The following is a 12,756-nucleotide window of genomic DNA, read 5'->3' as shown; positions in this document are numbered from 1 at the left end:
ACCCTGTCAATTCCCCTGAGAATTTTGTAGGTGGTTATCATGTCTCCCCTTACTCTTCTGCTTTACAGGAATGTGAGGTTCAGCTCCTTTAGCCTTTCCTCGTAGCTCATTCCTCGTGTGTGTGTGTGTGTGTGTGTGTGTGTGTGTGTGTGTGTGTGTGTGTGTGTGTGTGTGTGTGTGTGTGTGTGTGTGTTCACTGTCAACATTTACCGAGGCAGAAGTGTAGTGATACAAATGGTGGCGTTACTCCGTCTCTGTGAGTGTTACACCCGGGGCTCCCCACTGCACCTCTGTCTTCCTCAACCCTCACACAAGCCGCCACTCACCTCACCTCACCTCACCTCACCTCACGCTCACATCAGCTTAACATCATATAATACTGTGCCACGAACACTCTCACATTACGTTTACGGGCTATTCACGCCCGTACCACCTCTTGGGTGGCTTAATCTTTATCAATCAATCACTTTCACATGTTCATTATGAAATGAACATGTGAAACTGTATGAAAGAAGTTTAGGAATTAACTGTAGAGTTAACTTTTAAACTTCTTTCATGCATTTATAGAAAGTGATATTCAAGTGGTTTTTGTACTTGAGAAAACATTATTTTGTGCATGTTAAACAAAACATAATAATGTTTTTTGTGCATGTTAAACAATATATATATTGGGCTGTCGGCGGCCAAAAACATTACTAAAGAAACTAATTCGCTCATTCAGACCAAAATAATGACAAAACTGACATAACTAAATATTCTCACAACAAAAAAATTAAATAATGATAAAAATTGTTAATAAGTGCTCTCTCTTCCCCCCCCCCCCCCCCCCGGGGCGTGAAGCCATCAGCCAGGAGCAGCCAGCATGACCCGCCGGCAGCAGCAGCAGCAGGCAGACGAGCAACAGCAGCAGTAGCAGCAGCAGGAGGAGCGGGGCCCTCAGGGGCGTGCCCGGGCGTGGGGGCGGCCACTCCTGAGGGCTGTGAGGGCCAGACCAGGAGGTACAGAGTGGTGGTGATGGGCGCCGCCAAGGTTGGTAAGACCGCCATCATCAACCAGTTCCTTTACGACTCCTTCACGCCCAAGTACACCAGGACGGTGGAGGAGATGCATCATGGCGAGTACGAGGTGGGTACCAGGTAGATGGACAGGGGTAGGGGGTAGATGGGCAGGGGGTAGGGGTAGATGGGCAGGGGTAAGCCATGGGGGGGGGTTAAGAGAGATTAAGAAAAGGGACATTTAGGAGTGAGAGAGAGCGCGAGGGAGCCTTCAACACCACGGAGATGTCTCTAGACTTACTATTCTGTACAAGACAAATGTTCTCAAGATTCCCTATTTGTCCCAACTCTGTGGACAACCAGTAGATGGCACCCGTGACACAAGACGCTCAGCCATCAACAGCCAGACGCTGACTGGACCTTTCTCAATAACCTCACTCCATCAGCGATCATTCATTCCTAACCTCACTGCCATCTGGAAGACGTTTACTGAACATGTCAATACTTCCCCAACACTTTCCACCAACTCTAAGAAAGCTTCAACTCACAGCTGGCTCCTGACTCTTCCTGTTTCCTACTTCATAATTACTTAGTATTACGTTTGAGTTTACTGGTAATTGTTACAATAATAAGCTTATAAAATGCGTGTTTCTAGGGTTAGGGTTGAGATGAGCTGACGCAAGATAACAGCTCTAAGCTTACAGTTGAGCTGGTATCGTCACCATAATGTGTAGATAGTTGCAGACTCTCAAACCGGTGTTCAACTTTACAAACAGAGATGCTAGCCATTCAAAAGGCTTTGGAACATGTTCTTGATGAACACCGACAACATGTTATCATACATATAGATTCGAGAACCGCCATTGAAACCTTGCAACAAGAACACATACGTGATAACATACATCTGATCACAAATGTCATATCATTAATGCAAACACTCAAACGAAAAGGCCGACGGGTACTTATCAACTGGGTGCCAAGTCACGTGGGAATAATAGGAAATGACATTGCAGACGAAGCTGCAAAACTTGCAACTAAGAGAAGAAATGTAGACATTTACATACCACAGAGTCTATCACAGATTAAGAAAGTAATTAGAAACAGAACAATGCAGGAGATGTACAGTGACCACAACACAGCAGTTGCAACATCAGGATCTGCGGGTTGGTACAAGAATTCAACCAACTACGAACCACTTAGTTTGATGAAAGGGAGCAGTAGAGCAACAGAAGTACACTTACATCGCATCAGGCTTGGATACCCATGTGCATGGGAAGTAGTCTTAAAGGTTCCGGAAGATGAGAGGAAATGTCAGCACTGTGGAGAAATGCCCGACAGACCACTGGAACATTATCTAACACAGTGCACAGCTACAAATTCAGCAACATGTCACCTAAGATTCAACAGAGCAGAAGAAGTTGTTAAACACACGGGGCAATATCTTACTGAAGCGACCATACGAGTCATCAATACTCATACTCCGCCCAAGTAAAACAGAAACAAGCAACACTTAGTGGGCCAGCCAGAGGCTTAGGGCCCGCACAGTGGGCCAGCCAGAGGCTTAGGGCCCGCGCAGTGGGCCAGCCAGAGGCTTAGGGCCCGCGCAGTGGGCCAGCCAGAGGCTTAGGGCCCGCGCAGTGGGCCAGCCAGAGGCTTAGGGCCCGCGCAGTGGGCCAGCCAGAGGCTTAGGGCCCGCGCAGGAATATCACTGCAAAAAAAAAATCACTATACTTCCTAGAGAAGCCCAGTGTGTGTGTGTGTGTGTGTGTGTGTGAGAGAGAGAGAGAGAGAGAGAGAGAGAGAGAGAGAGAGAGAGAGAGAGAGAGAGAGAGAGAGAGAGAGAGAGAGAGAGAGAGAGAGAGAGAGGGAGAGAGAGAGGGAGAGAGAGAGAGAGAGAGAGAGAGAGAGAGAGAGAGAGAGAGAGAGAGAGAGAGAGAGAGAGAGAGAGAGAGAGAGAGAGAGAGAGAGAGAGAGAGAGAGAGAGAGAGAGAGAGAGAGAGAGAGAGAGAGAGGGAGAGAGAGAGGGAGAGAGAGAGAGAGAGAGAGAGAGGGAAAGAGAGAGAGAGAGAGAGAGAGACAGAGAGAGAGAGAGAGAGAGAGAGAGAGAGAGAGAGAGAGAGGGAGAGAGAGAGAGAGAGAGAGAGAGAGAGAGAGAGAGAGAGAGAGAGAGAGAGAGAGAGAATACACTACACTCATATAGCCTATATAGCCTCAGTAACTCCAGGCGTGATATCCACGGTGCATGTCCTAAGGTTACCGTGTCCCCGTGTCCCCAGGTCTCGGGCATGTCCCTCACGCTGGACATCCTGGACACGTCTGGCTCCTACGAGTTCCCGGCGATGAGGGAACTCTCTGTCAACACGGCCGACGCCTTCATCCTCGTCTACTCCATCACTGATGATGAGTCCTTCCAGGAGGTACGTGTCCTTACCCGTGTCCCAGTGTCCTCACCCGTGTCCCAGTGTCCTCACCCGTGCCCCAGTGTCCTCACTCGTGTCCCAGTGTCCTCACCCGTGTCCCAAAGTCCTCACCCGTGTCCCAGTGTCCTCACCCGTGTCCCAAAGTCCTCACCCGTGTCCCAGTGTCCTCACCCGTGTCCCAGTGTCCTCACCCGTGTCCCAGTGTCCTCACCCGTGTCCCAGTGTCCTCACCCGTGTCCCAGTGTCCTCACTCGTGTCCCAGTGTCCTCACCCGTGTCCCAAAGTCCTCACCCGTGTCCCAGTGTCCTCACCCGTGTCCCAGTGTCCTCACCCGTGTCCCAGTGTCCTCACCCGTGTCCCAGTGTCCTCACCCGTGTCCCAAAGTCCTCACCCGTGTCCCAGTGTCCTCACCCGTGTCCCAGTGTCCTCACCCGTGTCCCTGTGTCCTCACCCGTGTCCCAGTGTCCTCACCCGTGTCCCAGTGTCCTCACTCGTGTCCCAGTGTCCTCACCCGTGTCCCAGTGTCCTCACCCGTGTCCCTGTGTCCTCACCCGTGTCCCAGTGTCCTCACTCGTGTCCCAGTGTCCTCACCCGTGACCCAGTGTCCTCACCCGTGTCCCAAAGTCCTCACCCGTGTCCCAGTGTCCTCACCCGTGTCCCAGTGTCCTCACCCGTGTCCCAAAGTCCTCACCCGTGTCCCAAAGTCCTCACCCGTGTCACAGTGTCCTCACCCGTGTCACAGTGTCCTCACCCGTGTCCAAAAGTCCTCACCCGTGTCCCAGTGTCCTCACCCGTGTCCCAGTGTCCTCACCCGTGTCCCAGTGTCCTCACCCGTGTCCCAGTGTCCTCACCCGTGACCCAGGCCGCAGGTGGCCGCAGGTGAGAGTAGCGTTAGTGTGCGGGGGTGTGAGAGTAATGGTCCCAACTAACCTCCGCCTCCTGCCACAGGTGCGACACCTTCGGGACTTCATCCTGCAGACGAAGAAGGAGACGGTGCCCATCGTGGTGGTGGGGAACAAGGCAGACCTGGAGGAGCAGCGAGCGGTGCCTCAGGAGACGGCAGAAACCATCGTTTTGGTCAAATGGGAAAATGGTTTCCTGGAAGCCAGCGCTAAGGACAATCTTAATGTCCTCCACATCTTCAAGGAGCTCTTGAACCAGGCCAAGATTAGGTTTGTGCAGAGAATTAACCACAAGAGCTTGGCTGAACACAAGTAACCCAACCTGACAGGACATGAGAGGGGCGACGTCCCGGCGGGCCTTCCTGGAGGCCTTGTCACGTGGTGCAGTAGCCAGAGTGGGAGTGAGCAGCTCACCTTGCCGGGCGCCGGGTACCCTCGCTCTCTCCCACTCTGGCTTAGTCCCACCTCACAAGGCTGTACAACCCGCCCACACGTCCTCACCCGCACTCCATTACACGCGCGCGTGTCTGTGTGTGTGTGTGTGTGTGTGTGTGTGTGTGTGTGTGTGTGTGTGTGTGTGTGTGTGTGTGTGTGTGTGTGTGTGTGTGTACTCACCTAGTTGTGTCTGCAGGATCGAGCATTGATTCTTGGATCCCGCCTTTCGAGCATCGGTTGTTTACAGCAATGACTCCTGTCCCATTTCCCTTTCATACCTGGTTTTCAAATTATGAATAGTATTTGCTTCCACAACCTGTTCCCCAAGTGCATTCCATTTTCCCACTACTCTCACGCTAAAAGAAAACTTCCTAACATCTCTGTGACTCATCTGAGTTTCAAGCTTCCATCCATGTCCTCTCGTTCTGTTACTATTCCGTGTGAACATTTCGTCTATGTCCACTCTGTCAATCCCTCTGAGTATCTTATACGTTCCTATCATGTCCCCCCTCTCCCTTCTTCTTTCTAGTGTCGTAAGGCACAGTTCCCTCAGGCGCTCCTCATACCCCAACCCTCGTAGCTCTGGGACGAGTCTCGTTGCAAACCTCTGAACCTTTTCCAGTTTCATTATATGCTTCTTCAGATGGGGACTCCATGATGAGGCGGCATACTCTAAGACTGGCCTCACGTAGGCAGTGTAAAGCGCCCTAAATGCCTCCTTACTTAGGTTTCTGAATGATGTTCTAACTTTTGCCAGTGTAGAGTACGCTGCTGTCGTTATCCTATTTATATGTGCCTCAGGAGATAGATTAGGTGTTACGTCCACGCCCAGGTCTCTTTCGCGCGTCGTCACAGGTAGGCTGTTCCCCTTCATTGTGTACTGTCCCTTTGGTCTCCTATCTCCTAGTCCCATTTCCATAACTTTACATTTGCTCGTGTTGAATTCTAGTAGCCATTTCTCTGACCATCTCTGCAACCTGTTCAGGTCCTCTTGGAGGATCCTGCAATCCTCATCTGTCACAACTCTTCTCATCAACTTTGCATCATCCGCAAACATCGACATGTAGGACTCTACGCCTGTAAACACGTCGTTAACATATACAAGAAATAGTGGTCCCAGCACCGATCCTTGTGGTACTCCACTTGTTACTGTTCGCCAGTCCGACTTCTCGCCCCTTACCGTAACTCTTTGGCTCCTTCCTGTTAGGTAGTTCCTTATCCATTCTAGGACCTTTCCCCCCACCCCCGCCTGCCTCTCGAGCTTGAACAGCAGTCTCATGTGCGGTACTGCATCAAAGGCTTTTTGGCAGTCCAGAAATATGCAGTCTGCCCAACCATCTGTGTCCTGTCTTATCCTCGTTATTTTATCATAGAATTCCAGAAGGTTTGTTAGGCACGATTTCCCTGTCCAGAACCCATGTTGATGTTTGTTCACAAACCTAATGTTCTCCAGGTGTGCAACCAGTCGTAGCCTAATTGTTCTTTCCAGTATTTTACAGGGGATGCTTGTCAGTGATACAGGTCTATAGTTAAGTGCCTCCTCCCTATCACCTTTATTGAAGATCGGCACGACATTTGCCTTCTTCCAGCAACTGGGCAATTCTCCTGACATAAGTGACTCATTAAAGATCATTGCCAGAGGCACACTGAGGGCCTGTGCTGCTTCTTTTAGTATCCACGGTGCTACTTTGTCTGGTCCAACTGCTTTAGTTGCCTCCAGTCTTGTCAACTGTTTCATTACCTCCTCTGCTGTCACCTCTATATCTGATAGTCTTTCATCTAGGGTAATCTCTTCCAACAATGGGAGCTGCTCAGGCTCGGTAGTGAACACTCCATGGAAACTGGCATTCAGTGCCTCGCAGATTTCCTTGTCACTTTCAGTATATGCCCCCTCTGTCTTCCTTAGTCTTGTCACTTGGTCGTTCACCGACATTTTTCTTCTTATATGACTGTGTAGTAACTTAGGTTGTTTTTTCGCTTTGATTGCAATATCGTTCTCATAGTCCCTTTCCGATGTTCGTCTTATGTTAATGTAATCTATGTAATGTAATATAATAATGCAGTGTGTGTGTGTGTGTGTGTGTGTGTGTGTGTGTGTGTGTGTGTGTGTGTGTGTGTGTGTGTGTGTGTGTGTGTGTGTGCTCACCTAGTTGTGCTTGCGGGGGTTGAGCTCTGGCTCTTTGGTCCCGCCTCTCAACCGTCAATCAACAGGTGTACAGATTCCTGAGCCTACTGGGCTCTATCATATCTACATTTGAAACTGTGTATGGAGTCAGCCTCCACCACATCACTTCCTAATGCATTCCATTTAGTAACTACTCTGACACTGAAAAAGTTCTTTCTAACGTCTCTGTGGCTCATTTGGGTACTCAGTTTCCACCTGTGTCCCCTTGTTCGCGTCCCACCAGTGTTGAATAGTTCATCCTTGTTTACCCGGTCGATTCCCTGTGTGTGTGTGTGTGTGTGTGTGTGTGTGTGTGTGTGTGTGTGTGTGTGTGTGTGTGTGTGTGTGTGTGTGTGTGTGTGTGTGAGAGCCAGTGGTTGTCCGCCTCTGACTGACACTCAAGCACTTAAACATCAAAACATTCTACATATTCCTTTCATGAAAGTAGTTTTAGAGTTGAAGAGGAATGAATATTAAGTTATGTGTTATTTTAGGCATAATGCTGCATCTGCCGCCTTGCTCTGAGTGCCTCTGGACTCCATGTTTGCAAATGTTGATTAAATCAAAGACAATGTTTCCTTTGGCCTTTTACAAATTGATGTTTACGTCTGCCAAAAGACATCCCCCAGTAGTTCCCTCTAGTTAATACCTGTGTCTGTTACGGTTGTTAACTATTACTAGATGCTGGCGAGTGGCGGACGTTAACTTACGGACTGATAACAGGGAAATATTAATGTGTTAGATAGGTGATTAACCCAAGCCGTCGTGTATGCTGTATGCTGATTGGTGATTAACCCAAGCCGTCGTGTATGCTGTATGCTGATTGGTGATTAACCCAAGCCGTCGTGTATGCTGTATGCTGATTGGTGATTAACCCAAGCCGTCGTGTATGCTGTATGCTGATTGGTGATTAACCCAAGCCGTCGTGTATGCTGTATGCTGATTGGTGATTAACCCAAGCCATCCTGTATGCTGACGGCCAGGTGGTTGGCGGCGTGTGGGGGCCAGTCTTGTCTTGACTGTTGACCACCCCCCCCCCCCACGAGGTCACTGGTCAATGTGGAGCAACACGACATGCAACATGTCCTCGGGAACGAAATCCACTCGTGGGAATGGACTCAGAACGACTACATAATTAGTGCTGTTATCTACTCTCTATCTATGGTTAGAGGGGCCTGATGGCTGAGTGGACAGCGCTCGGGATTCGTAGTCTTAAAGTTTCGGGTTTGATCCTCGGCGGAGGCAGAAACAAATGTGCAGAGTTTCTTCCACCCTGATGCCCCTGTTCACCTAGCAGTAAATAGGTAACTGGGAGTTAGACAGTTGCTACGGGCTGCTTCCTGGGTGTGTATATCAAAAAGGAAGCCTGGTCGAGGACCGGGCCGCAGGGACGGTAAGTCCCGAAATCATCTCAACATAACCTCAAGAAGGTCAGATTAAGGTTACTTTAGGTTAAGGTTAGGCTAAGTTAAGTTAGGTTCGATTTCGTTTGATTACATTAATATGGTTAATACGGTGTATTATTGCCGATGTGAAATATGTAATTCAAAAACTATTTGAGTGTACCCAAGAATTCTTTTTACAGAAATCCAAATTCTTCAAACAAACCGTTTTGAGCATATATGTTTTATATTTTAAATCATCGATTTATAATACAATAAAGTTATAACTTGAGAATAATCTGTGTTTAAGACAAAGGTTCACTTCCCAGTTTACATGAAGACTATTAGTGGACCCACAATAATCTTTCTGATCATCACACACATAACTAGTTAACGATTCAGGTGGTTTGAAGTGGAGTGTGGTATCTGTTGGTAATTTAGTTAGGTTATTGTTAGTTAGGTCATGTAGTTAATGTAGTTAGGTAATGTTAGTTAGGTCAGCATCTAGTTATTGTAGGACGGCCTCTGCCAGGAGGCCAGTGTTGCCTGGCCTCCTGGGTGCTAGGTGTTACACCCTAATGTACTGAAGATGATGTTCTCGTACACAGGTATGCTCTGAGTCCCGCCGTGAAGAGGAGGAGACAGTCCATGCCGAACGTGGGCATGCAGATCACCCCGGCCCAGCTCTCCCACCTCCACCACATCAGGCAGAAGAGCAGCGGCAAGCGCAACTCCTGCGTCATCTCCTAAGCCATGTTGGATATATTCTTGTTGGGGGGGAGGGGAGAGAGAGAGAGGTTCTATTTTTTAAATGGTAAGATAGAATTTTACCACATTATAAGAGGTTAAACATGACTGAATGACCTGTAGATGTATCCAACACGGTCGACTCGATAAGATGTCGCTTTAGCTTATACAAAGTCTTAACAGGAATCTTGTGATTGTATTTGTTATATATATATATATATATATATATATATATATATATATATATATATATATATATATATATATATATATATATATATATATTTAGTTTGTGAGGAAACACGAAAATGGACGATGAAAAAATTATTTGTTCAGCATTGTTAAAAGGCGAATATAAAATGTAATGTTAATATGAGAGCTAACAGGTGGAACACGTGCTGACAGGTTCACCACACACCTGTGGCAGGACTCATGACAGGTGTGGCAGCTATGGAACAATGCTGGATGCAGTAACTACAGACAATGAACATTGATGTGACACTCTCAGAAAATGGATATAAACATTGCACAGAAAATGGACACCTTGGAAAATGGACATTTATGTGACACTTTTGGCCAATATCGCCTCAATATAAAGCCTTTGATTACCGGAGCGTTACGGGCGCAGTGGCCACACCGCCAGTCAGTCGAGGGTGTAGGTGTTACTGTGTAGTGCTGGGTGTTACTGGGAGGGTGTAGGTGTTACTGTGTGTGGTGCTGGGTGTTACTGGGAGGGTGTAGGTGTTACTGTGTGGTGCTGGGTGTTACTGGGAGGGTGTAGGTGTTACTGTGGGAGCGGCGACGGTCAGTGAGCGCAGCCTACTCACGTCCAAGCCCCTCGAGGTAAACAAACACCCGCCCTCAACACATTCATGATGGTTCCCCATTCATCGTCCAGGAAATAAATTTTGGTACAGTCCTTGTGTTCACTTGTCAGCCTCACCATCCCACAAGCACAAGTATCTGACGTATAAATGATATAACACGAACAAAACTAACCATGTTTACATTTCTATTAAGCATGTAGGAATAAAGGTGGATGCAATGTAGCTTTGTTAAAGTATTTCTGCCAGATTTGTTTTAAAGCTATTAATAATTCTTAACCTTCACTGTAATTCTATATAGTCCTTGTTAGTAGTAAGTAAGAGCGCTCTCGAAAGGCCAAACCAAAAATACCCAACTCCCCGAAGGCAAACAGCCAGTGTATATATATCATCGGTGAAGGAGCTTATCCCAATTGGGGCAATATTGGAGGACTACAGTGGGAGGGAAGTGAGACCCGTCGCCTCCCCCACACTCCTACACCACCGTGTCTGGGCAGAAGTTTGTGAGCTCTTTACCAATATATTACTCCAAAAGGTTTGCTTGATGCGTCACACCAGTATGGGTGAGGGTTGCCTGCTGCACCAGTACCCACCGCAGGCCCGGGCACACCACCCCACACACCACAATACACTCCTTCTTGCTGTTGTTTTAGATTCAGCTACTGGGAAGAAAAAGTTGCAAGTAGCACGGACTATGGTGAGCCCGTAGTGGACCTACCTGGCACAGGAGCGGGGCTGTAACTTGAGAACGTACTCTTAATGCACTCTATATTCTCCACAAAGTAATACTGAAATTGCCTCCTCTATTCATTTTAATCACTCCTTTAATAAGGCTTTTCAGTGGCTGTAAATGTACTTATCCAGGCTTTACGGTGGCTCAAGTCGCTCTCAGGTTTCCAGCCACTTTATCAAATCCTTTTCCAGGGTTTCCAATAGCTTGAATAAGTCCTTATCCAGGCTTTCCAGCGACTAGTAAGTCCTTATCCAGGCTTTCCGGTGGCTTTTTATTCAGTCAATATCCAGGCTTTCCAATGGCTTCAACAATCCCTAATCAGCATTCTCCAATCCATTTAATAAGTCTATATGTCTAATCTCCGGTGGCTATTAAGTCTTCGTCTTGTCTTGTGAGTAAGTTAATTTAATATAAGTTTTTATATTGGAGTAGAGGACACAGTAGAGGGGCAGGGAGGTCATGGCAGCCGGCGACACCTAGCACAGTCCAGGGACGACGGTTCGATCCCATTGTATGGCCTTAATATTTTCTCACAGATATATAACGTTTTCTGTTCTCACTCTGCGCATACTTTTCATACTGAAGTGAGTATGCGTCAAGGTTCGTATGACGTTTAGTGCTAGAGTTAACCATAATTTAATACATTTATCTTCTCAACTTGGTACTTTCTGAAATGCAAGTTGCACCAACGTGATGCAGTGTACAGTAATTATTTATTTATTATAGTTATTATATAGTTATTATTATAGTTATAGTTATTCGCAAACAATGAGAATTTTTACAAGAGTCGCCAGTGGAATGCACACACTCCCTTGCCTACACCTTCATGTTGGCATCAGTGTGGTCGCTCCCACCACACACACATGACTCTTGAGTCACCCCACAGGTGGCACGGGCATGAATAGCCCGTAAGTGGTAGATTTCTTTGAGTGAATGTGACCTATGATGGAGAAAACACACAGAGAGAGTGCCTCTTTAGTATATATGTGCTCTGAGGTCATGACCTAGTTCTCATTCACCTGCTTTTCCACCTTCCGATATTCCCGCTTCGTAAGTTCCCGCTTCGTAAGTTTCCGCTTCTAAAGTTCCCGCTTCTAAAGTTCCCGCTTTTAAAGTTCCCGCTTCTAAAGTTCCCGCTTCTAAAGTTTCCGCTTCTAAAGTTCCCGCTTCTAAAGTTCCCGCTTCTAAAGTTTCCGCTTCTAAAGTTCCCGCTTCTAAAGTTCCCGTTTCTAAAGTTTCCGCTTCTAAAGTTCCCGCTTCTAAAGTTCCCGCTTCTAAAGTTTCCGCTTCTAAAGTTTCCGCTTCTAAAGTTTCCGCTTCTAAAGTTCCCGTTTTTAAAGTTCCCGCTTCTAAAGTTTCCGCTTCTAAAGTTCCCGCTTCTAAAGTTCCCGTTTCTAAAGTTTCCGCTTCTAAAGTTCCCGCTTCTAAAGTTCCCGCTTCTAAAGTTTCCGCTTCTAAAGTTTCCGCTTCTAAAGTTTCCGCTTCTAAAGTTCCCGCTTCTAAAGTTCCCGTTTCTAAAGTTTCCGCTTCTAAAGTTCCCGCTTCTAAAGTTCCCGCTTCTGAAGTTCCCGCTTCTAAAGTTCCCGCTTCTAAAGTTCCCGCTTCTAAAGTTCCCGCTTCTGAAGTTCCCGCTTCTAAAGTTCCCGCTTCTAAAGTTCCCGCTTCTAAAGTTCCCGCTTCCAGTGTTGCCGGGCAAGTCATGTCACTGTTACCAATCCTCACTTCTGTCTTTAGCTTTGAACTTAAAATGCTTATACAGAAAAATATATATAGTATTTCTCTCTCTCACATTTATACATCTTGTCAGCCCATCTCACCATCAAGTACTGGTGATGTTGACTAAATGATAAAACACACACACACACACACGGCACACATGTTATGGTAATCAAATAGAGCTCCTCCCGTTCCTCCCACAACCAATCACAATCCAGAAATGAAAATAAACACACTTTGATTCGCTGAAGCGGAGGCCTTTTTGACACTCCCGGCGCCTGCAGACCTTCGCGCCATTTATTGAGCGAAGAAAACGGAGATGTTATGCATATTCAGTGCGCGGATTTCCCGCGTAAACTGGACCTTCCGCGCCAAGTCTTGTGTAAACACAATAAAAAACTATTGTATAAGAACCCAATAAAAGCTTATTAACACTTA

The 12,756-nt window shown here is 47.2% G+C and overlaps 1 protein-coding gene across 6 annotated transcripts in view; it reads left to right on the top strand.

The window, feature by feature from the left end:
• Positions 1-12,756, top strand: part of LOC123755860 (ras-related protein Rap-2b) — a 285,571-nt gene extending 272,815 nt beyond the window's left edge. For 5 of the 6 annotated variants that reach the window (XM_045738768.2, XM_045738766.2, XM_045738767.2 and 2 more), the window contains 4 exons: positions 841-1,125; positions 3,272-3,412; positions 4,364-4,587; positions 8,907-12,756. In XM_045738768.2, the coding sequence (XP_045594724.1) occupies positions 841-1,125; positions 3,272-3,412; positions 4,364-4,587; positions 8,907-9,048 (792 nt within the window). In that variant the 3' untranslated portion in view covers positions 9,049-12,756. The remainder of the gene's footprint in view (positions 1-840; positions 1,126-3,271; positions 3,413-4,363; positions 4,588-8,906) is intronic. The other variant, XR_011221986.1, reaches the window with a different exon arrangement.

The sequence above is a fragment of the Procambarus clarkii genome, chromosome 43 (genome assembly GCF_040958095.1).
Source record: "Procambarus clarkii isolate CNS0578487 chromosome 43, FALCON_Pclarkii_2.0, whole genome shotgun sequence".
Lineage (NCBI taxonomy): Eukaryota > Metazoa > Arthropoda > Malacostraca > Decapoda > Cambaridae > Procambarus > Procambarus clarkii.
This window is presented reverse-complemented; position numbering and strand designations above follow the sequence as displayed.